The sequence below is a fragment of the Ranitomeya imitator genome, chromosome 1, assembly GCF_032444005.1.
Source record: "Ranitomeya imitator isolate aRanImi1 chromosome 1, aRanImi1.pri, whole genome shotgun sequence".
Classification (NCBI taxonomy): Eukaryota; Metazoa; Chordata; class Amphibia; order Anura; family Dendrobatidae; genus Ranitomeya; species Ranitomeya imitator.
In genome coordinates, this window is record NC_091282.1 from 2,184,483 (window position 1) to 2,211,138 (window position 26,656).

Here is a 26,656-nt window from a genome sequence, read left to right on the forward strand (position 1 = left end):
CTTGGAAAGAATCACCAAACCAGGGATTCAAGCTTGAGGAGGCTAATTTGCATATTCCAGGTGCCTTCTGGGAAAGCGAAGAGTCTCCCTAAGCTAGAAGATCGTTGGGTACAGCCGGGACCAGCTGCTTGGAAAGAATCATCAAACCAGGGATTCAAGCTTGAGGAGGCTAATTTGCATATTCCAGGTGCCTTCTGGGAAAGCGAAGAGTCTCCCTAAGCTAGAAGATCGTTGGGTACAGCCGGGACCAGCTGCTTGGAAAGAATCACCAAACCAGGGATTCAAGCTTGAGGAGGCTAATTTGCATATTCCAGGTGCCTTCTGGGAAAGCGAAGAGTCTCCCTAAGCTAGAAGATCGTTGGGTACAGCCGGGACCAGCTGCTTGGAAAGAATCACCAAACCAGGGATTCAAGCTTGAGGAGGCTAATTTGCATATTCCAGGTGCCTTCTGGGAAAGCGAAGAGTCTCCCTAAGCTAGAAGATCGTTGGGTACAGCCGGGACCAGCTGCTTGGAAAGAATCACCAAACCAGGGATTCAAGCTTGAGGAGGCTAATTTGCATATTCCAGGTGCCTTCTGGGAAAGCAAAGAGTCTCCCTAAGCTAGAAGATCGTTGGGTACAGCCGGGACCAGCTGCTTGGAAAGAATCACCAAACCAGGGATTCAAGCTTGAGGAGGCTAATTTGCATATTCCAGGTGCCTTCTGGGAAAGCGAAGAGTCTCCCTAAGCTAGAAGATCGTTGGGTACAGCCGGGACCAGCTGCTTGGAAAGAATCACCAAATTTTTGCCTGTAGGACATTATTGCAAGAGAGCTTGGCTGAGTAGATTACACAAGAAGGAAAACACACAGCAAGTCAGCAGGATCTAGGAGCAACATGGCAGATGTGACAACCTACATGGTGAGCTGCAGCATGTGCTACATGTTCACAGATCGACCAGAAGAAGAATTAAATTTCACCTGTCAGAAGTGTAGACTAGTGGCCCTTTTAGAAGAAAAGGTGCGGGGTCTGGAAGAAAGAATAGCAACCTTGAAACTCATCAAAGAGAATGAAGACTTTCTAGACAGAACAGAAGCATCTCTACTGGTCACAGAAGGTGAAAAAAGTGTCAGAGAACCTCCAAAAGCAGATGAGTGGAAGCATGTGACCAAAAGAAGCAAGAAGACCATGGAGAAATCACCAACCACACAACTGAAGAACCGATATCAAATCTTTGTAGAGGATGAAGATGGCACACCTAAGGATGAAGCAATACCAGCAAGCAAAAAAGAAAAGGGCACACAGCAACAAGTGACAGCAAAAAGTACAGCCAAGAAGCAACGAAGAGTGGTGGTGGTGGGAGACTCACTACTGAGAGGCACCGAAGCAGCCATCTGCAGACCGGACATAACTGCAAGAGAAGTATGCTGCCTTCCAGGTGCGATGATCAAGGATGTGACCGATAGGATACCAAAGCTGTTCAGCTCCAAGGACGTCCACACATTTCTTCTGATACATGTTGGCACCAATGACACGGCAAGGAAAGACCTACCGACAATCTGCAAAGACTTTGAAGAGTTGGGGAAGAAAGTAAAGGAACTGGATGCACAGGTAGTTTTTTCTTCTATCCTTCCAGTAGACGGGCATGGCACCAGGAGATGGAACAGGATCCTTGATGCAAACAACTGGCTAAGACGATGGTGCAGACAACAAGGATTTGGATTCCTGGACCACGGTGTGAATTACTGGTATGATGGACTCCTCGCCAGAGACGGACTACACCTCAACAAACCTGGGAAACACACATTCGCCAGAAGACTCGCTACACTCATCAGGAGGGCGTTAAACTAGAAGAAGAGGGGACGGGAAGAAAAACATTAGACTTGAACAAAGAAGACCCAGGAAAACTTACTCAGAAGGGAGGTAAGAACATTTCTAAAACAATCCACAGTGAGGAGATTGGAACAAAACAAAATCCTCTAAACTGCATGCTCGCAAACGCCAGAAGCCTGACAAACAAGATGGAAGAACTAGAAGCAGAAATATCTACAGGTAACTTTGACATAGTGGGAATAACCGAGACATGGTTAGATGAAAGCTATGACTGGGCAGTTAACTTACAGGGTTACAGTCTGTTTAGAAAGGATCGTAAAAATCGGAGAGGAGGAGGGGTTTGTCTCTATGTAAAGTCTTGTCTAAAGTCCACTTTAAGGGAGGATATTAGCGAAGGGAATGAGGATGTCGAGTCCATATGGGTCGAAATTCATGGAGGGAAAAATGGTAACAAAATTCTCATTGGGGTCTGTTACAAACCCCCAAATATAACAGAAACCATGGAAAGTCTACTTCTAAAGCAGATAGATGAAGCTGCAACCCATAATGAGGTCCTGGTTATGGGGGACTTTAACTACCCGGATATTAACTGGGAAAGTGAAACCTGTGAAACCCATAAAGGCAACAGGTTTCTGCTAATAACCAAGAAAAATTATCTTTCACAATTGGTGCAGAATCCAACCAGAGGAGCAGCACTTTTAGACCTAATACTATCTAATAGACCTGACAGAATAACAAATCTGCAGGTGGTCGGGCATTTAGGAAATAGCGACCACAATATTGTGCAGTTTCACCTGTCTTTCACTAGGGGGACTTGTCAGGGAGTCACAAAAACATTGAACTTTAGGAAGGGAAAGTTTGACCAGCTTAGAGATGCCCTTAATCTGGTAGACTGGGACAATATCCTCAGAAATAAGAATACAGATAATAAATGGGAAATGTTTAAGAACATCCTAAATAGGCAGTGTAAGCGGTTTATACCTTGTGGGAATAAAAGGACTAGAAATAGGAAAAACCCAATGTGGCTAAACAAAGAAGTAAGACAGGCAATTAACAGTAAAAAGAAAGCATTTGCACTACTAAAGCAGGATGGCACCATTGGAGCTCTAAAAAACTATAGGGAGAAAAATACTTTATCTAAAAAACTAATTAAAGCTGCCAAAAAGGAAACAGAGAAGCACATTGCTAAGGAGAGTAAAACTAATCCCAAACTGTTCTTCAACTATATCAATAGTAAAAGAATAAAAACTGAAAATGTAGGCCCCTTAAAAAATAGTGAGGAAAGAATGGTTGTAGATGACGAGGAAAAAGCTAACATATTAAACACCTTCTTCTCCACGGTATTCACGGTGGAAAATGAAATGCTAGGTGAAATCCCAAGAAACAATGAAAACCCTATATTAAGGGTCACCAATCTAACCCAAGAAGAGGTGCGAAACCGGCTAAATAAGATTAAAATAGATAAATCTCCGGGTCCAGATGGCATACACCCACGAGTACTAAGAGAACTAAGTAATGTAATAGATAAACCATTATTTCTTATTTTTAGGGACTCTATAGCGACAGGGTCTGTTCCACAGGATTGGCGCATAGCAAATGTGGTGCCAATATTCAAAAAGGGCTCTAAAAGTGAACCTGGAAATTATAGGCCAGTAAGTCTAACCTCTATTGTTGGTAAAATATTTGAAGGGTTTCTGAGGGATGTTATTCTGGATTATCTCAATGAGAATAACTGTTTAACTCCATATCAGCATGGGTTTATGAGAAATCGCTCCTGTCAAACCAATCTAATCAGTTTTTATGAAGAGGTAAGCTATAGGCTGGACCACGGTGAGTCATTGGACGTGGTATATCTCGATTTTTCCAAAGCGTTTGATACCGTGCCGCACAAGAGGTTGGTACACAAAATGAGAATGCTTGGTCTGGGGGAAAATGTGTGTAAATGGGTTAGTAACTGGCTTAGTGATAGAAGGCAGAGGGTGGTTATAAATGGTATAGTCTCTAACTGGGTCGCTGTGACCAGTGGGGTACCGCAGGGGTCAGTATTGGGACCTGTTCTCTTCAACATATTCATTAATGATCTGGTAGAAGGTTTACACAGTAAAATATCGATATTTGCAGATGATACAAAACTATGTAAAGCAGTTAATACAAGAGAAGATAGTATTCTGCTACAGATGGATCTGGATAAGTTGGAAACTTGGGCTGAAAGGTGGCAGATGAGGTTTAACAATGATAAATGTAAGGTTATACACATGGGAAGAGGGAATCAATATCACCATTACACACTGAACGGGAAACCACTGGGTAAATCTGACAGGGAGAAGGACTTGGGGATCCTAGTTAATGATAAACTTACCTGGAGCAGCCAGTGCCAGGCAGCAGCTGCCAAGGCAAACAGGATCATGGGGTGCATTAAAAGAGGTCTGGATACACATGATGAGAGCATTATACTGCCTCTGTACAAATCCCTAGTTAGACCGCACATGGAGTACTGTGTCCAGTTTTGGGCACCGGTGCTCAGGAAGGATATAATGGAACTAGAGAGAGTACAAAGGAGGGCAACAAAATTAATAAAGGGGATGGGAGAACTACAATACCCAGATAGATTAGCGAAATTAGGATTATTTAGTCTAGAAAAAAGACGACTGAGGGGCGATCTAATAACCATGTATAAGTATATAAGGGGACAATACAAATATCTCGCTGAGGATCTGTTTATACCAAGGAAGGTGACGGGCACAAGGGGGCATTCTTTGCGTCTGGAGGAGAGAAGGTTTTTCCACCAACATAGAAGAGGATTCTTTACTGTTAGGGCAGTGAGAATCTGGAATTGCTTGCCTGAGGAGGTGGTGATGGCGAACTCAGTCGAGGGGTTCAAGAGAGGCCTGGATGTCTTCCTGGAGCAGAACAATATTGTATCATACAATTATTAGGTTCTGTAGAAGGACGTAGATCTGGGGATTTATTATGATGGAATATAGGCTGAACTGGATGGACAAATGTCTTTTTTCGGCCTTACTAACTATGTTACTATGTTACGGCGAACACCCTATTGGATCTCGGACGAGGTGCAGCAGGTTATGTGTTGTGAATCCTGTTGTCGAACTCCCTCCTGTGGTCGTGAATGGTACTTCGGCGAGTTCTGTCTATGGGCTCCCTCTGGTGGCTGTGAGTGAAGCTGCTGCTTCTGAGGTTCCTTACACAGGTGACGTGGTTTATCCTTTGGTTGGCTGCTCTATTTAACTCCTCTCAGATCGTTACTCCATGCCAGCTGTCAATGTTTTTGCATTTGTTCAGTTCGCTCCTGGATCTCTCTGGTGACCTGCCTTCTCCTGCAGAAGCTAAGTTCCTGATAGTAATTATTTGTTCACTGTTTTCTTGTCCAGCTGGTTATCATGATTTTGTCTTGCTAGCTGGAAGCTCTGGGATGCAGAGTGGCTCCTCCGCACCGTGAGTCGGTGTGGAGGTCTTTTTGCACACTCTGCGTGGTCTTTTGTAGGTTTTTGTGTCTATTTAGTAAGTCTGGCCTCCCTTTGCTGAAACCTGTTTCATTTCTGCGTTTGTGACTTTCATCTTTACTCACAGTCAATATATGTGGGGGGCTTCCTTTACCTTTGGGGAATTTCTCTGAGGCAAGGTAGGCTTTATTTTCCATCTCTAGGGCTAGATAGCTCTTAGGCTGTGACAAGGTGCCTAGGTCTGGTCAGGAGCGCTCCACGGCTATTTCTAGTGTGTGTGATAGGATTAGGGCTTGCGGTCAGCAGAGTTCCCACATCCCAGAGCTCGTCCTGTATGAGGTTTAACTATCAGGTCATTCCGGGTGCTCCTAACCACCAGGTCATAACAGTTATGTGCCAGGAGATCGATGAGATGTTACAGCTGGGGTTGATTCAATGGTCAAAGAGCGCATGAGCCTCACCTGTAGATCTCGTGCCAAAGAAGGATCAGACCACCCGGTTATGCATGGACTACAGGGGACTCAACGCCATCACTGCCTCTGACGCACACCCAATGTCACGCATCGAGGAGCTGCTTGAGCGGTTGGCTGGGGCAGAATATTTGACCATAATGGGTCTGAGTCGAGGATATTGGCAGATTCCGCTGAGCCCCGAGGCACAGAAGTCCGTCTTTATCACATCCTTCGGACTGTACGAGTCCACGGTCATGCCCTTCGGCATGAAGAATGCCCCTGCCCCTTTCCAGCAGACGGTCAACCACCTGCTTCAGGGACTGGAGAAGTACGCGTTGGCGTACTTGGATGTCATTGCCATCTTCAGTTCCTCCTGAGGTGACCACCTGCAGCATCTTGAGGAGGTGCTCAGGCGAATTCACCAAGCAGGACTGACTATCAAGCCGGAAAAGTGTCAGATGGGCATGATAGCGTTTGATACCGTGCCGCACAAGAGGTTGGTACACAAAATGAGAATGCTTGGTCTGGGGGAAAATGTGTGTAAATGGGTTAGTAACTGGCTTAGTGATAGAAAGCAGAGGGTGGTTATAAATGGTATAGTCTCTAACTGGGTCGCTGTGACCAGTGGGGTACCGCAGGGGTCAGTATTGGGACCTGTTCTCTTCAACATATTCATTAATGATCTGGTAGAAGGTTTACACAGTAAAATATCGATATTTGCAGATGATACAAAACTATGTAAAGCAGTTAATACAAGAGAAGATAGTATTCTGCTACAGATGGATCTGGATAAGTTGGAAACTTGGGCTGAAAGGTGGCAGATGAGGTTTAACAATGATAAATGTAAGGTTATACACATGGGAAGAGGGAATCAATATCACCATTACACACTGAACGGGAAACCACTGGGTAAATCTGACAGGGAGAAGGACTTGGGGATCCTAGTTAATGATAAACTTACCTGGAGCAGCCAGTGCCAGGCAGCAGCTGCCAAGGCAAACAGGATCATGGGGTGCATTAAAAGAGGTCTGGATACACATGATGAGAGCATTATACTGCCTCTGTACAAATCCCTAGTTAGACCGCACATGGAGTACTGTGTCCAGTTTTGGGCACCGGTGCTCAGGAAGGATATAATGGAACTAGAGAGAGTACAAAGGAGGGCAACAAAATTAATAAAGGGGATGGGAGAACTACAATACCCAGATAGATTAGCGAAATTAGGATTATTTAGTCTAGAAAAAAGACGACTGAGGGGCGATCTAATAACCATGTATAAGTATATAAGGGGACAATACAAATATCTCGCTGAGGATCTGTTTATACCAAGGAAGGTGACGGGCACAAGGGGGCATTCTTTGCGTCTGGAGGAGAGAAGGTTTTTCCACCAACATAGAAGAGGATTCTTTACTGTTAGGGCAGTGAGAATCTGGAATTGCTTGCCTGAGGAGGTGGTGATGGCGAACTCAGTCGAGGGGTTCAAGAGAGGCCTGGATGTCTTCCTGGAGCAGAACAATATTGTATCATACAATTATTAGGTTCTGTAGAAGGACGTAGATCTGGGGATTTATTATGATGGAATATAGGCTGAACTGGATGGACAAATGTCTTTTTTCGGCCTTACTAACTATGTTACTATGTTACTATGAGTGAGCTCCTCTACCTGGGGCACCGATTAGGCGGGAGCTCCATAAAGCCAGAGCCTGGGAAAGTGGACGCAATCGTGTCCTGGCCCACCCCCAGGACCAAGAAACAGGCGTTGTCCTTCCTGGGCACTGCAGGATACTATAGGCACTTCGTACAGCACTATAGTAGCCTGACAAAACCCTTGACGGATCTCACCAAGAAGAAGCTACCCCACATAGTCAACTGGACCAACGGCTGTGAGGGGGCCTTCCAGGCGTTGAAAACAGCACTGTGCAATGCCCCTGTGTTGAAAGCAGTCGACAGCAGTGGAGACCGACGCCAGAGAGTTAGGCCTCGGTTCTGTGCTCAGCCAGGTCGACTCTGGAAACCACGAGCACCCCGTGTTGTATCTGAGCTGGAATCTTCTGCCGAGGGAAGTGGCCTATTCCACCATCGAGAAGGAGTGCCTGGCCATACTCTTGGCCCTGCAATGCTGGCAGCCCTACTTGTACGGTCACACTTTCACTGTGGTGACCGACCACAATCCTCTTCCCTGGCTACACGCCATGTGTGGAACCAACGGAAGGTTGCTACGCTGGAGCCTTGCCCTCCAGCAGTATGACTTTACCATCGAACACAAAACGGGCAGGGAACATGGCTATGCAGATGGGTTGTCCCGCCATGCTGAGGTGCGCATGGAGGAGTACCGAGAGGTTCTGCCTCTGTAGCGCCGTCCAAAAGGGTGAGGTGTCACGATAATGTAAAATACCATGGTCTGAGGGATTTTTGCACATGTGACCATGTTCCTGGACACACCCGCTGCAGTTTTGACCCCCCCTTTCTCCCCCCTCTGCACTCGCACAAACCACGCCCTATGGCGATACACTGTGCAACTCCATACTAGTGTGTGAGCAGGGTGTGGCTGTTAAACTGCAGGTGCCCAATCCTGTAAAGCCCCTCATTCTCTCCTCCCCTTGGCAAAAGAATGCCTTTGTTAGGTGACTCCAAAATGTAAATTCTGAGAAAAGCAGTGCATATGATTACTCAGCCCACTTAGTGATGTCACAACCACAGGACGTATATTTTACGCCTGCTGAGTAGTGGTTTAGTTTTGGTCCAAGAAGCGAGCTAACAGCAGCTCAGCATAGGCTCTGCTAATGCACCTGGATGTACAGTATCTCCTGAGCACACGGCCGCCATGCTGATTTGAAATGAGCTGAACGACCTGTAAGTGTGTTTTTCTTCCGTTGGTCTTATTTTATTTTGTAATCTGTAATGTATGCATGTATTGTCTCCTTTATAATATCTTTTTAATACTTTGTTAACACTGCCTACCTCTTTATGGAGTAAAATATAAAATTACTAGCTTGTCTCTTCCTGCTCTATAACGAACTGTGCATCCTCTGAGATGAATTACGCTACTGATTTGTGTTGGCTCCGCACCTATTAACCTTTGGTGAAAATCGGAGCTGGTGGCAGCATACTTTGTTCTGTTCGATTGGGAAGCTTTCTAGCGATGGCGGCGTTGTTGATTATTGTTCCCGCCTGTGTGGGAGTAGTTAATTGCCCTCACTGCAGTGAGCCCAATAGCCAGTACATAGCAGGTAGCCTTTCTGGCGACTAATTATCCTAGGTGCAGTACCTAATCTTACCTGAGGGTAAGGGGGCGCCAGAGAGATGCAAGTTCCAAACCGGGACTGGGAAGTGGGATATAGATAAATCCTGTTAAAAGAAGGAACCAGGGGCAATCAAACAACGCCGATTTGTGACAAACTGGTGTGAGTAGTGGGGACGATAAAGATATCCTTCCTGGGATCCCTGACATATTGCTGGGATCCGTTGCATAGTGTTGGCAGCACGGTGTGAACCATGACAGGGAGTGTGAGCGCAGACTCGTATGATGGTGCCCGGGAAGGACGGACTTATGCAATCGTTTCTGGGGGAGTGTGTGTGTGGACTGGTATGATGGTGTCCGGAAACGACGGACCCATGCGGTAGTTTCTAAGGGTGTGTGAGCACGGACTCGTATGATGGTGCCCAGGAAAGTTGGACCCATGCGGTAGTTTCTGGTGGAGTGTGGGCATGGACTCGTATGATGTTGCCCGAGAAGGATGGACCCATGCGGTAGTTTCTGGAGGAGTGTGGGCACGGACTCGTATGATGGTGCCCGGGATGGACGGACTGATGTGGTCTTATCTGGGGGAGTGTGCGCGGACTCGTATGGTGGTGCCCGGGAAAGACGGTCCCATGCGGTAGTTTCTGGAGGAGTGTGTGCGCGGACTCGTATGATGGTGCCCGAGAAGGATAGACCCATGTGGTAGTTTTTGGTGGAATGTGCGCGGACTCGTATGATGGTGCCCTGGTAGGATGGACCCATGTGGTGGTTTCTAGGGAAGTGTGTGTGCGGACTCGTATGATGGTGCCTTGAAAGGACAAACCCATGCGGTAATTTCTGGGGCAGTGTGCATGAACTCGTATGATGGTCCCCGATAAGGATGGACCCATGTGGTAGTTTGTGGGGGAGTGTGTGCGTGGTCTCGTATGATGGTGCCTGAGAAGGATGGAACCATGCTGTGGTTTCTGGGGGAGTGTGTGCAGACTCGTATGATGGTGCCAAGGAAGCTCGGACCCATGCGGTAATTTCTGCGGGTATGTACGCGTGAACTCATATGATGGTGCCCGGGAAGTTCAGACCAATGCGGTAGTTTTTGGAGGAGTGTGCGTGGACTCGTATAATGGTGCCCGGGAAGGACGGACCTATGCGGTAGTTTCTGAGGGATTGTGTGGAGACTCGTATGATGTTGTCCAGTAAGGACAGACCCATGCGGTAGTTTCTAGGGGAGTGTGGGCGTGGACTCGTATGATGGTGCCTGGGAAGGACGGGCCCATGCATTTGTTCCTGGGTGTGTGTGAATGGACTCGTATGATGGTACCGGCGAAAGACGGAACCATATGGCAGTTTGGTAGGGGGGAAAGACCTGTATAGCAATGTCAGTCGAGGGTGTGTGGCAACATACAACGGTGCTGGGAGTAGGTGTACAGAAATGTTTGACATCATCGAGATTTTGAAGACTGGGCCGCCGGCAGCCATTGTGGTGTGGATACAGGGTGCAGGTCTCTGATGCTCTGTCATTTCTGAGTGTTTTTTACATGAACCGTTCGATCTCTTTCTTCTCCTCTTGTAGATACTTCAGACCCGGTGCACCCCCTGTGATTAACCCCCTGGGCGCACACTTCCCTCGTGACACTGCCGTTCCGGGGTCTTTCACACTGACGCTCACCTGGACTCTTCCCAACCGAACCACTGGAGTCTTTAACATCACTAGCCCCCTTCCCGGAGACTGGTTCCTGGCTGCCCACCTGCCAAAGGATGAGGGGAAAATTACAATCAAGGTGCGTCCTCCAGCCATGGCCGCACACAACAGCACTGATGTCATGGGGGTCTCACATATACAGTGGGGCAAAAAAGTATTTAGTCAGTCAGCAATAGTGCAAGTTCCACCACTTAAAAAGATGAGAGGCGTCTGTAATTTACATCATAGGTAGACCTCAACTATGGGAGACAAACTGAGAAAAAAAAATCCAGAAAATCACATTGTCTGTTTTTTTAACATTTTATTTGCATATTATGGTGGAAAATAAGTATTTGGTCAGAAACAAAATTTCATCTCAATACTTTGTAATATATCCTTTGTTGGCAATGACAGAGGTCAAACGTTTTCTGTAAGTCTTCACAAGGTTGCCACACACTGTTGCTGGTATGTTGGCCCATTCCTCCATGCAGATCTCCTCTAGAGCAGTGATGTTTTTGGCTTTTCGCTTGGCAACACGGACTTTCAACTCCCTCCAAAGGTTTTCTATAGGGTTGAGATCTGGAGACTGGCTAGGCCACTCCAGGACCTTGAAATGCTTCTTACAAAGCCACTCCTTCGTTGCCCTGGCGGTGTGCTTTGGATCATTGTCATGTTGAAAGAGCCAGCCACGTTTCATCTTCAATGCCCTTGCTGATGGAAGGAGGTTTGCACTCAAAATCTCACGATACATGGCCCCATTCATTCTTTCATGTACCCGGATCAGTCATCCTGGCCCCTTTGCAGAGAAACAGCCCCAAAGCATGATGTTTCCACCACCATGCTTTACAGTAGGTATGGTGTTTGATGGATGCAACTCAGTATTCTTTTTCCTCCAAACACGACAAGTTGTGTTTCTACCAAACAGTTCCAGTTTGGTTTCATCAGACCATAGGACATTCTCCCAAAACTCCTCTGGATCATCCAAATGCTCTCTAGCAAACTTCAGACGGGCCTGGACATATACTGGCTTAAGCAGTGGGACACGTCTGGCACTGCAGGATCTGAGTCCATGGTGGCGTAGTGTGTTACTTATGGTAGGCCTTGTTACATTGGTCCCAGCTCTCTGCAGTTCATTCACTAGGTCCCCCCGCGTGGTTCTGGGATTTTTGCTCACCGTTCTTGTGATCATTCTGACCCCACGGGGTGGGATTTTGCGTGGAGCCCCAGATCGAGGGAGATTATCAGTGGTCTTGTATGTCTTCCATTTTCTAATTATTGCTCCCACTGTTGATTTCTTCACTCCAAGCTGGTTGGCTATTGCAGATTCAGTCTTCCCAGCCTGGTGCAGGGCTACAATTTTGTTTCTGGTGTCCTTTGACAGCTCTTTGGTCTTCACCATAGTGGAGTTTGGAGTCAGACTGTTTGAGGGTGTGCACAGGTGTCTTTTTATACTGATAACAAGTTTAAACAGGTGCCATTACTACAGGTAATGAGTGGAGGAAAGAGGAGACTCTTAAAGAAGAAGTTACAGGTCTGTGAGAGCCAGAAATCTTGATTGTTTGTTTCTGACCAAATACTTATTTTCCACCAAAATATGCAAAAAAAATGATAAAAAAACAGACAATGTGATTTTCTGGATTTTTTTTCTCAGTTTGTCTCCCATAGTTGAGGTCTACCTATGATGTAAATTACAGACGCCTCTCATCTTTTTAAGTGGTGGAACTTGCACTATTGCTGACTGACTAAATACTTTTTTGCCCCACTGTATTTGTGTGTTTGCCTCCTAACCTATGGTGTACAGCGCCCCCCATTGTGTGCGACCCATCCTGTGAAGGTGCTGTGTGGTCAGACCCCTCTTACATGTAAAGGCTGCCCCCCCAGTGTGTGCGGCCCATCCTGTGAAGGTGCTGCAGAAGAGTGCTAGTGAATGGAGCATAATTTTCAATCTGTACGTGTGCAGTGTTTCTTCATGAACTACTGTGAAGGTGCCGAGTGGTCAGACCCCTCATGCATGTTATGTCTGGCCATCCCCACTATGTTGATTCTTGTGTGACATTCTGGTTGCTATGGACTCAGTCTGGGGGCTGTTGCCTAGTAACCAGTACTTTTCTTTCAGGGGCTCCATGATGAGTGTCAGTATCTCTTCCAGCCGCAGCTCATTGTGCAGCGGGCAGTAGCGGTGCCCGTCCTGTACCCGGGATACGTCACCGAGCAGGTGCTGCCACCGCACAACCGCTCAGCTCTGTACAAGTAAGTGCTATGGTGCTCGACTCAGGGAACCGGTCCATGGGTGTAACAGATGAATGATGGCTCGTGATAGTTCGGCAGGCATCTGATGGGTGTGGGACGGGTCAGGGTCAGTGATGTGTGTGTGACGGGTTAGGGTCAGTGTCAGGAAATAAGAATTTCTTATTATTTCAATTACACATACAGAGCTTTCAGCTGCAGTTTCCTCTGCCTGCATGTGCCTGTGTACGATTTCACCTTCCCCCTCCCCCCCGCTATTCAGCTCTAATGTGAGACCAGCGTGCCAGCAACCTTCACTGAGCAGTGTTTATGGATTGAAGCTGGAAAAGCCAGTGCCTTGTCTGAAAACATGAGGTTCTTTGTGTATCAGAGAGTTATTCAAGATGGAATAATTCCACCCCAATTAGTGACAGAGATATGAAAGTTACATATTTGGTATGTGCGACAATAGGGCTACACGCCGGTGCGTTTTCTGAGCGCAGCGCCTCGCAGGGACTAAGAGACGAATTGCAGTTTAAGCGGGTCATATATCTACCCCATGTTTACACTTAAAGGGACCCCCATGATCATCGTGTCATCTTTCTATGAGGTTCATACGCCAAGATATGTGGGATGATGATTTTTCATATTCTCACGAAAGAGGAGTGCATTCCACAGCTCTGCCCACCCCATTAGGTCATCCGGGGGGACCCTTAGTTTTGGGCAAAGGCATAAGACTCAGAGGCCCAGACAAGGGGGTCTTTTGCTGGGGGATTCAGCTACGACAGGCTGTGCAATCTGACCTGAAGGTAAAAGGGGAAGGTCCCCTCCCCCGCCACAACATGGCGTACCATTGAATGATATGAAAGAACTGTAAGTGTTTTTTTTCAACTTTAATCCCTTTTTATTTGTAATCATCTGTATATACAAAATCGTCTCATTTTATAATATCTTTTTACCCTTCTGTAAACACTGCCTATCTTTTTGGAGAAAAATATATAAAATTACTAGCTTCATTTCTCCTTGTTATTAGTGTTGAGCAATACCTTCCGATATCCAGAAGTATCGGTATCGGATTGGATCGGCCGATATCCAAAAAATATCGGATATCGCCAATACCGATACCCGATACCAATGCAAGACAATGGGACACAAATATTGGAATTTAAATAAACCCTTTCTGTCCTTCTACATCCTGTTCCGGAGGGGGGAAGAGTATGGGCGGACACTGTGCGTGTCTGTGTGTGCGTGCGGGGTCTGTGCGGGCCTGCCGGGGATCTATACGGGCCTCTCTGAGCTCTGTGCGGGCTGCTGGGCATCTGTGCGGGCTGCCAGGGGTCTGTACGAGCCTGCTGGGGCTCTGTGCGGGCTGCCAAGGGTCTGTACGAGCCTGATGGGGCTCTGTGCGGGCTGCCTGGGCTCTGTGTGAGCTGCCGGGGGTCTGTACGGGCCTGCCGTGGCTATGTGTGCGCCTGCCGGGGCTCTGTGTGGGCTGCCGGGGGTCTGTACGGGCATGCCGGGGGTCTGTGTGGGCTGCGGGGGCTCTGTGCGGGCTGCCGGGGGTCTGTACGGGCCTGCCGGGGGTCTGTGCGGGCTGCCTGGGCTCTGTGCGGGCTGCCGGGGGTCTGTACGAGCCTGCTGGGGCTCTGTGCGGGCTGCAGGGGGTCTGTGCGAGCCTGCTGGGGCTCTGTGCGGGCTGCAGGGGGTCTGTGCGGGCTGCCAGGGAGCTGTGCGGGTTGCCGGGGGTCTGTGCAGGCCTGCTGGGGCTCTGTGCGGGCTGCTGGGGCTCTGTGCGGGCTGCAGGGGGTCTGTGCAGGCTGCAGGGGTCTGTGCGGGCTGCCAGGCGTCTGTGCGGGCCTGCCGGGGCTCTGTGCGGCCTGCCGGGGATCTGTGCGGCCTGCCAGGGCTCTGAGCGGGCTGCCGGGGGTCTGTCCGGGCCTGCCGGGGGTCTGTCCGGGCCTGCCGGGGCTCTGTGCGGCCTGCCGGGGCTCTGAGCGGGCTGCCGGGGGTCTGTACGGGCCTGCTTGGGGTCTGTACGGGCCTGTCGAGGCTCTGTGCGGGCTGCCGGGGCTCTGTGCGGGCCTCCAGGGGTCTGTGCGGGCCTGCTGGGGCTCTGTGCGGCCTGCCAGGGCTCTGAGCGGGCTGCCGGGGTTCTGTACGGGCCTGCTGGGGGTCTGTACGGGCCTGCCGGGGCTCTGTGCGGGCTACCGGGGCTCTGTGCGGGCTGCCGGGGATCTGGGCGTGTGTGCAGGCATCGTCCGATGGGACTACAAGTCCCATCAGACGATGCCTGCTACAGTGACAGTGATTGACACATTAGCCAATGATGGGACAGTAGTAGTCCCATCATCCGGCTAATGTGTTGAATGAAAAAAAAAAAACATACATACTACATACATACAACATACATACAACATACTACATACATACATACATACATACTACATACATACATACATACTACATACAATACATACACATAGACATACAGTACATTAAACATAGAGTACATACTCACCATTACTTGTCATTTTGATCCCCTAAAACCAGTGTCACCTGTAAAAAATATTAAAATAACAAATAACCAATATACTCCCTGTCCGCAGAAATCCACGAGTGTCTCACGACGATCTCCCGTGGAGAACGGCAGCATCAGCTGATACGACCGCTCTACAGGGGCCCCAGGAACACAATGACGGGAGGAAGGTATCCTTACGCACTGTATTCCTCCGCCGCTGTAAAAATATAGTCCCTACTCTCACTTTTGGCATTGCTGTGTGAGACATTTTCCCATGCAGCAATTGCCATAAAGTGAGACTTTGAACTATAGTAACCTCTCAGTGATGCACTGCAGGGGCCATTGTCTCCTGTCAGTGTGTCACTGAAGAGAGAAAACACCGTGTGCACTGCTACAAAACTGGTGCTAAGACTTAGGTTCCCAAACCATCAATATACATATAACATAGAAGTCTAGCACTCAACTTCAGTAACCGTAGAAACGATTTTTATTGGTAGCACAAGAAACGTTTCAGTCCCTTGGGACTTTTATCAGTCACGTGCCTATGAAGGCCAATAGGGTCAGTAGGAGTAAACTGAAAAAATGTCGCTGACTATGGCGCATAGGTAAAACGCCCTAGTAGCATAGATACAAGGCTTGAGAGCACAGGAAATATGGTAGGGAATGATCACCTATCGGGTAGAACACCCGCAATGCTGAGGATGCTGGATGGGGAGGGGAAGACGAACCACCTCTAGACACGGCGTCCACCGCAAGTGACTTGCGGTGGACGCCGTGTCTAGAGGTGGTTCGTCTTCCCCTCCCCATCCAGCATCCTCAGCATTGCGGGTGTTCTACCCGATAGGTGATCATTCCCTACCATATTTCCTGTGCTCTCAAGCCTTGTATCTATGCTACTAGGGCGTTTTACCTATGCGCCATAGTCAGCGACATTTTTTCAGTTTACTCCTACTGACCCTATTGGCCTTCATAGGCACGTGACTGATGAAAGTCCCAAGGGACTGAAACGTTTCTTGTGCTACCAATAAAAATTGTTTCTACGGTTACTGAAGTTGAGTGCTAGACTTCTATGTTATAAGTGTGTCACTGAAGGTCCTATAGAGCAGTGACATCACCCGATGTCACTGTTCTATAGGGGAGATCGTCGTGGGACACTCGTTATTAATTGGACTACAGCGGACAGGTAGTATACGGTTTATTATTTTATATTTTTTGCAGGAGCTGAAGTATGGTAAGTTGTTGTGAATTCTGCTTTTGGGCTCCCTCCGGTGGTTGTAGGTGGTAATGCAGTTGTCCCTGGGCTGCAGTCATGGTCAGGTGTATCTGCTGATTGCAATTCTGACTGGGGTATTTAGGTTTGCAGGATTCATTAGTCCTTTCCAGTTGTCAATGGTTTTTGGGAGGTGTTGGACCTCTGTCTGGTTTCTCCTGCTTGCTGCCAATTCAGCAAAGATAAGTGTCTGTTTTTTTTTCTATGGCACACATGCTGTGTGCTGGATTTTTGATTGTATTTCTGCTCTGTGTGTAGGATTCTCTGGAGTTGCAGATATACGTTCCACGTCTTTAGTTAGATGGAGGAATTTTTTGTATAATCTGCTGTGGATATTTTTGGAAGGGTTTTAATACTGACCGCACAGTATTCTGTCCTATCCTTTCCTATTTTAGCTAGAGTGGCCTCTTTTGCTAAATCCTGTTTTCTGCCTACGTGTGTCTTTCCTCTCCTACTCACAGTCAATATTCGTGTGGGGCTGCCTATCCTTTGGGGTTCTGCTCTGAGGCAAGATAGTATTCCTTTTTCCATCAGTACAGTTACCACCTACTCCAGTGAAAGTTATTCATGCGGCTCCAAGGTCACCGACCGGATCATAACAGCACAACTGGCCCATAATGAGTTAAATGCATCTCAGAAGAAGGGAAGAAAGATGTTGAGCAATTTTTTTTCTGCAGTCTGCTTTGTCTTTTCTTTTCCCTTTATCTCTGGGTGGCTGAGGAGTCTTGTGTTAGCATGAATGTTTAGCTTCTCGTGTAGACCAGCTTGCTGCTAGGGTACAGGGTATTTCTGATTATATTGTTCAGACTCCTGTTTTAGAGCCGAAGATTCCTACTCCTGATTTGTTTTTTGGTGACAGATCCAAATTTTGGAGTTTTAAAAACAACTGTAAACTATTTTTTGCTCTGAGACCTCGATCCTCTGGTGATTCCATTCAGCAAGTTAAAAACGTCATCTCCCTGCTGCGTGGCGATCCACAGGATTGGGCATTTTCCCTGGAATCTGGGAATCCGGCTTTGCTTAATGTAGACTCCTTTTTTCAGGCTTTGGGATTATTATATGATGAACCTAATTCTGTGGATCAAGCTGAGAAGACCTTGTTGGCCCTGTGTCAGGGGCAAGAGGCGGCAGAATTGTATTGTCAGAAATTTAGAAAATGGTCTGTGTTGACTAAATGGAATAATGATGATTTTCAGAAAGGGTCTTTCTGAATCCGTTAAAGATGTTATGGTGGGTTTTCCCACGCCTTTCGGTCTGAGTGATTCTATGTCTCTGGCCATTCAGATTGATCGGCGCTTGCAGGAGCGCAGAACTGTGCGCGCTGTGGCGTTGTCCTCAGAGCAGATTCCTGAGCCAATGCAGTGTGATAGGATTCTGTCTAGAACGGAACGACAAGGATTCAGACGTCAGAATAGGTTGTGTTATTATTGTGGTGACGCTTCTCATGTAATTTCAGTCTGCCCTAAGCGGACAAAGAGGATCGCTAGTTCATTTACCATCAGCACTGTACAACCTAAATTTCTGTTATCTGTGTCCTTGATCTGCTCATTGTCATCATTTTCTGTCATGGCGTTTGTGGATTCAGGCGCCGCCTTGAATTTAATGGACTTTGAGTTTGCCAGGCATTGTGGTTTTCCCTTGCAGCCTTTGCAGAACCCTATTCCTTTAAGGGGCATTGATGCTACACCCTTGGCTAAAAATAAGCCCCAGTTTTGGACACAGGTGACCATGCGCATGGCGCCAGCCCATCAGGAAGATTGTCGATTTCTGGTGTTGCATAATTTGCATGATGCTTTTAGGAGCTTAGGGACTGCGGTCAGTACAGTTACCCCTTCCTTCAGAGCTCGTTCCATGTTGCTCCTAAACCACCGCATCATAACACAGGTGTATCTGCTGATTGCAATTCTGACTGGGGTATTTAGGTTTGCAGGATTCATTAGTCCTTGCCTGTTGTCAATGATTTTTGTGAGGTGTTGGACCTCTGTCTGGTTTCTCCTGCTTGCTGCCAATTCAGCAAAGATAAGTGTCTGGTTTTTTTCTATGGCACACATGCTGTGTCTGTGTGCTGGATTTTTGATTGTATTTCTGCTCTGTGTGTAGGATTCTCTGGAGTTGCAGATATACTTTCCACGTCTTTAGTTAGATGGAGGAATTTTTTGTATAATCTGCTGTGGATATTTTTAGAAGGGTTTTAATACTGACCGCACAGTACTCTGTCCTATCCTTTCCTATTTTAGCTAGAGTGGCCTCTTTTGCTAAATCCTGTTTTCTGCCTACGTGTGTCTTTCCTCTCCTACTCACAGCCAATATTTGTGGGGGGCTGCCTATCCTTTGGGGTTCTGCTCTGAGGCAAGATAGTATTCCTTTTTCCATCTATAGGAGTATTTAGTCATCCGGCTGTGACGAGGTGTCTAAGGTTTGTTAGGCACACCCCACGGCTACTTCTAGTTGCGGTGTTAAGATCAGGATTTGCGGTCAGTATAGTTACCACCTACTCCAGTGAAAGTTATTCATGCGGCTCCAAGGTCACCGGTTCATAACAGTAAGTATGGTAAATGAAGAATATTAAATTACTTTTTTCCTAATGTGTGTGTTTTTTTAACCCTTTATTACTATTGGATTAATAATGGATAGGCGTCTTATTGACGCCTTTCCGTTATTAACCCGGCTTAACCCCTTTCTGACCTCGGACAGGATAGTACGTCCGAGGTCAGATCCCCTGCTTTGATGCAGGGCTCCGCGGTGAGCCCGCATCAAAGCCGGGACATGTCAGCTGTTTTGAACAGCTGACATGTGCCCGTAATAGGCGCGGGCAGAATCGCGATCTGCCCGCACCTATTAACTAGTTAAATGCCGCTGTCAAACGCAGACTGCAGCATTTAACTACCGCTTCCAGCCGGGCGGCCGGAAATGACGTCATCGCCGACCCCCTGTCACATGATCGGGGGTCGGCGATGCGTCTCCATTGTAACCATAGAGGTCCTAGAGACCTCTATGGTTACTGATCACCGGTGGCTGTGAGCGCCACCCTGTGGTCGGCGCTCACAGCACACCTCCATTTCTGCTACATAGCAGCGATCAGCAGATCGCTGCTATGTAGCAGAGGCGAACGAGTTGTGCCTGCTTCTAGCCTCCCATGGAGGCTATTGAAGCATGGCAAAAGTAAAAAAAAATGTGAAAAAAATAAAAAAAATATAAAAGTTTAAATCACCCCCCTTTCGCCCCAATCAAAATAAATCAATAAAAAAATACCAAATCTACACATATTTGGTATCGCCGCGCTCAGAATCGCCTGATCTATCAATTAAAAAAAAAGCATTAACCTGATCGCTAAACGGCGTAGCGAGAAAAAAATTCGAAATGCCAGAATTACGTTTTTTAGGTCGCCACAACATTGCATTAAAATGCAATAATGGGCGAACAAAAGAACGTATCTGCACCAAAATGCTGTAATTAAAAACGTCATCTCGGCACGCAAAAAATAAGCCCTCAACCGACCCCAGATCATGAAAAATGGAGACGCTACAAGTATCGGAAAATGGCGCAATTTTTTATTTTTTTTTAGCAAAGTTTGGAATTTTTTTTCACCCTTTAGATAAAAAAATAACCTAGTCATGTTAGGTGTCTATGAACTCGTACTGACCTGGAGAATCATAATGGCAGGTCAGTTTTAGCATTTAGTGAACCTAGCAAAAAAGCCAAACGAAAAACAAGTGTGGGACTTTTTGCAATTTCACCGCACTTGGAATTTTTTTCCCGTTTTCTAGTACACAACATGCTAAAACCAATGATGTCGTTCAAAAGTACAACTTGTCCCGCAAAAAATAAGCCCTCACATGGCCAAATTGACGGAAAAATAAAAAAGTTATGGCTCTGTGAAGGAGGGGAGTGAAAAACGAACACGGAAAAACGAAAAATCCCAAGGTCATGAAGGGGTTAATGTCACCTTACAACAGCAAGGTGACATTAACCCCTTATTACCCCATATCCCACCGCTACACGGAAGTGGGAAGAGAGGGGCTAAGTGCCGGAATTGGCGTGTTAAATATGCTTATTTTGCACATTTATTTAATCAAGACTTTACCAGGTGCGTTACTCTTAAAGAAAAATGTCATGATATTTTCATAAAAAATGTAGTGGTTTATTAAATTGTCCACAGAAAAACCACATTGCAGCAAAATATAAAAATAAAGTTCTGAATGGTAAAATCCGTCTGTCTGTGTGAAGTCTGAAGTCATCATGGCTACCAGCTGTTCCTTCCTCGTGTGACTTGTCTGATGTCCATGGAGAATGATGGTGAAGGCCGGAGGTGACAGCCCCCACGTGACAAGTCCCCACACCCTCCTAAGAGACGTTATTTATATGTCCCACAGATCACGTGTTCCCTCTATATGGTGTTGACTTATACTCTGAGCTATATATATACAAATAGCTTTTTGTAACGTCAGCAAGAAGCAATGTGCTCAGTACAGAATTGAGAATAAGAATAATTCAATTAATAATTAATATTTAACAATTCCCCTTTTGAGGGTGACAGACATTGATTGGAACGCTCAAATTAGACATATTAATAAGATCTTTCTTCTTTTTCTTCTTCTTTGGTAAAATAATTTAATAAATAATAATAATATTATTATACGTACTCAATAACATAATGATATGTAAATTCATGTTATGGTAAGCCGTGACTAATTCATATAAAATATATAATTATACTTCCCTATATATATATATATTTGAAGCATCTCAGATCTGATCATCATCTGATGTCATCTGGTCTTCATCTTGGTTCTTCTTCTTGATTCTTTTAAAACAATCTTTATTATAATTCTTTTGAAATAGTTGATGGCATGTAGATATGTAGAGACTGTGTGTCATGTGTCAATCAAAGTCCATAAATTCAAATGTTCATAAGAAAACAAAGTCCATAGATGAAATGTCACTTTAATATCTGTGCAGTGTCACCTTTAGAGACCTGGACTTACATTGGCTCGCCTTGGAAATCATCTGGAATCCTCATATCGTCCGCACTGGTCTTGGAACAGGTGTGACGTCTTTGGTCAGCACAGCAAGGGTTACATTGACTCTTCCTTGCCAAATATAGCACCATAACCAGTCCTTAGTGCACAGGACACATGTCAGGGTTATTACCTGAGTGTTCACCAGCTTTCATGGAAGTCTTATAGGTGATAGGAAACCACTGGTGTTATGAACAGGTAATTCAGAACCACAGTGGACCTTGAAGTTCAGAGCACACAAGGTGACCTGACATTTACCAAAAACATAGGACAAGCTCTGAGACGTGGAAACTCTGCTGACCGCAATCCCTAATCCTAACACACCACACTAGAGGTAGCCGTGGATTGCGCCTAACGCTCCCTATGCAACTCAGCACAGCCTGAGAAACTAGCTAGGCCTGAAGATAGAAAAATAAGCCTACCTTGCCTCAGAGAAATTCCCCAAAGGAAAAGGCAGCCCCCCACATATAATGACTGTGAGTAAAGATGAAATACAAACACAGAGATGAAATAGATTTAGCAAAGTGAGGCCCGACTTACTGAATAGACCGAGGATAGGAAAGATAGCTTTGCGGTCAACACAAAAACCTACAAACAACCACGCAGAGGGGCAAAAAGACCCTCCGCACCGACTAACGGTACGGAGGTGCTCCCTCTGCGTCTCAGAGATTCCAGCAAGCAAGAAAAAACCAATATAGCAAGCTGGACAGAAAATATAGCAAAAAATAACACAAGCAGAACTTAGCTTATGCAGGATAGAGAGGCCACAGGAATGATCCAGGAGGAAGCAAGACCAATACTAGAACATTGACTGGAGGCCAGGATCAAAGCACCAGGTGTAGTTAAATAGAGCAGCACCTAACGACTTAACCTCATCACCTGAAGAAGGAAACTCAGAAGCCGCAGTACCACTCTCATCCACCAAAGGAAGCTTATAGACAGAACCAGCCGCAGTACCACTCACGACCACAGGAGGGAGCTTGGCCACAGAATTCACAACACACTGGAACGTGATAAACACATAATAACACAGTTATAGGATCATCATCCTCTCCAATTGTGGTTGTCAGTTTAGATACTGTACTCATAGTTGTCAGTGATGGATGCTGCAGTTGTTGTCAGTAGTGACATGAATTGCAATTGACACAGTCTATTATTATTCAGAAATCAGAGCATTGTTACCTTGTGGAACTTCTGGATAACTGCTTTTCTTCTTGCAACTTTTAATAATCAATTGAATTTAGATATATGAAAAGTCTTTATTAACGGAACTTCAGTATCTTGATTGAAGTCTTCATTCCCTATTCTATACCAAATCTGGCAATTTTCCTCACTTATAATATCACAGCGTACCATAGCAATCAATACTATCCATATAATTATTATCAAAATATTAATATGGAATTTATATTTGGAAAAATTAAATAATACATTATTAACCATATTCTTCATGTGATTGGACATTTTTATGTCCTAGGTGTAATTTCTTTTTGAACCCATAGATGTCAGTGTGTCTTTTTATGTAACAAGTATTTTCATCTTTATTACTAAAACTTTATTAATAAACTATATTTATTAGACCAATAATATGTAAGAATGTATAGCCATGAACCAAAATAAGAATATATATGAATAAATGAGTGAAAGAATTGTTGTATTTAACTCAGAATTGAAACACTTCTCTTATAATGAAACCATATGATCACTATATTTAATAAAGCAATATTCTTGTAGACATTACTTTATTAAATATTGATTTTTTTTTTCTTCTTGAGATAAAAAATAAAAATTAAGAATAAAAAAATGAAGTAAGAAAAAATTAGTGTTAAATATATATACTGGTAATCATGCAATTATTATAACTTCCTGTATAAATAAAGACATAAATCCATGTAAGAGGTTTTTTTTTTCAATTCCTGCTTTGAAATGAAAATTCTAAAGAAAAATAAAAGATAAAGGTTAATTTCTTATTTATTTAAAAACAAAATAATTTAAATATCTTATACATCTGTATATATTTAATAAATGTATTTAATGTAATTCTAAATATTATTACTGGAGTAAATTTTAATTATTTCACTATACATATAAAAATACAGTTAATATAATCTCTACTTATACAAATGTTACAATATTTACTGTATATTATAGTAATATATATATAACTGCAGAATTATATTGTATAAAATAATTACATATTAATAAATAATACATTGCATAACTCATTTTCACATCATATAATATAATTACATTTTTAGCCAATTTCTAAACCTAAATTCAACTCTCTGTCGATAATTTGTTGAAAATCCCTATTTAAAGGGAAGGTGCCATCAAAAAAATTTTTTTTTCAGAAATTGTAAAAATGTAAAGAATTAATGATTACATTTTCTTAAAAAATATTATCATTTGTTTATAATTTAGTAAAGTATGAAAAATAATTTGAAAAGTTTTGGAATTTCCACTTTTAAACACTAGGGGGAGCAGCTGCTGAAATTTCAGAAAAACCTAGTGTAGAACTAGCTCACATTACTGCACTGCAGTAAATATGGGCGGAGTCTGCTGACCTGTGTGATGTCTCCTCCCCTCCTGGGTGTTTGCTAAGGGATTAGAGAGGATGAGATTCAGGAACCCAGTGAGCAGCCATTTTGTTGGTGACTGCAGAGTATGGCTGCCGTCACACTATCAGTATTCGGTCAGTATTTTACCTCAGTATTTGTAGCCAAAACCAGGAGTGGAACAATCAGAGGAAAAGTCTAATAGAACCATCTGCATCACTTCTGGATTTATCACCCACTCCTGGTTTTGGCTACAAATACTGAGGTAAAATACTGACCAAATACTGATAGTGTGAAAGCAGCCTTATACTGACAAGTAGACAGTCACCGAGGATGGCAGGCAGCAAGGATTCTGGGAGATATGTGGTGGAGGGAGCAGGGTGACAGCAGCACAGAGTATTTCAGGAGAGCAGTGTGCTGGTCTATGGGGGCCCCCTGTTCGGTGTGCGGAGCAGCCAGGGATTGTACATAGGGCGCTGTCTTTTATACTCATGGATGGACCGTCTGCTCCACAGAAATCCAGGAAACATTTCTGCGGATTGATGGCCTGGTCTGATCCAGACTTTGCATGCAGACCCCATTCCCCTCCTCAGATCCTGTCTTCTCCATCCTGTCCTGGCGATGTGTGAAAGCGAGGTGACAGGCGAAGTACGGGGTGACGCTGGGAAGGAAATGTAGCCATATAGTAACAATAAAAATGAGACCCCTCTCTTCAGCCGCCTCACCAGCCCTGACTGCACCTAACTGGAGGTCCTGCTGCCCCCTCTATTACCCCAGACCCGCGTGCAGGTGCTCAGCCAGAACCACCATAGAATGGGTCCGCTTTCTGAAGATAATACTGCCATAGTGTTCTCGCATAATACCGCCATATAGATCACACATAATACTGCCATAGTGTTCTCACATACCGCCATATAGATCACACATAATACTGCCATAGTGTTCTCACATAATACCGCCATATAGATCACACATAATGCTGCCAGTGTTCTCACATACCGCCATATAGATCACACATAATACTGCCAGTGTTCTCACATACCGCCATATAGATCACACATAATACTGCCAGTGTTCTCACATAATACCGCCATATAGATCACACATAATACTGCCAGTGTTCTCACATACCACCATATAGATCACACATAATACCACCAGTGTTCTCACATACCACCATATAGATCACACATAATACCACCAGTGTTCTCACATAATACCGCCATATAGATCACACATAATACCACCAGTGTTCTCACATACCACCATATAGATCACACATAATACCACCAGTGTTCTCACATACCACCATATAGATCACACATAATACCGCCAGTGTTCTCACATACCACCATATAGATCACACATAATACCGCCAGTGTTCTCACATACCACCATATAGATCACACATAATACCGCCAGTGTTCTCACATAATACCGCCATATAGATCACACATAATACCACCAGTGTTCTCACATACCGCCATATAGATCACACATAATACCGCCAGTGTTCTCACATAATACCGCCATATAGATCACACATAATACCACCAGTGTTCTCACATACCGCCATATAGATCACACATAATACCGCCAGTGTTCTCACATAATACCGCCATATAGATCACACATAATACCACCAGTGTTCTCACATACCGCCATATAGATCACACATAATACCGCCAGTGTTCTCACATAATACCGCCATATAGATCACACATAATACCACCAGTGTTCTCACATACCGCCATATAGATCACACATAATACTGCCAGTGTTCTCACATACCACCATATAGATCACACATAATACCACCAGTGTTCTCACATACCACCATATAGATCACACATAATACCACCAGTGTTCTCACATACCACCATATAGATCACACATAATACCACCAGTGTTCTCACATACCACCATATAGATCACACATAATACCGCCAGTGTTCTCACATACCACCATATAGATCACACATAATACCGCCAGTGTTCTCACATACCGCCATATAGATCACACATAATACCGCCAGTGTTCTCACATACCACCATATAGATCACACATAATACCGCCAGTGTTCTCACATACCACCATATGCTTCTCACATAATACCGCCATATAGATCACCCATAATGCCGCCACATAGATCTCACATGTATTGTAAATAAATACTCGGCCAGAATAAAGTCCTTTATTAATCTTTTTTATACCATACTGAGCGCATAATCCTCGACTCCCTCATCTCCCACAACAAAAATTATAAACCACAATGGGGAAAGACACGCAGGGGGGAGAGGAGTGCATAGGAGAGGATTAGATACTGACTGCTGAGCCGTGTATCTAATCCTGTCCTGTGTGATACTGTGCTGCGCCGTGTATCTAATCCTATCTTGTGTGATACTGTACACAGGACAGGATTAGC

General features: G+C 45.1%; 1 protein-coding gene across 1 annotated transcript in view; it reads left to right on the forward strand.

The window, feature by feature from the left end:
• The window catches only part of TMEM8B (transmembrane protein 8B), a 120,605-nt gene that overhangs the window by 10,212 nt on the left and 83,737 nt on the right, over positions 1-26,656 (forward strand). Inside the window, exons 2-3 of the mRNA XM_069745419.1 lie at positions 10,536-10,743; positions 12,760-12,893. Of these exons, the coding sequence (XP_069601520.1) occupies positions 10,536-10,743; positions 12,760-12,893 (342 nt within the window). The remainder of the gene's footprint in view (positions 1-10,535; positions 10,744-12,759; positions 12,894-26,656) is intronic.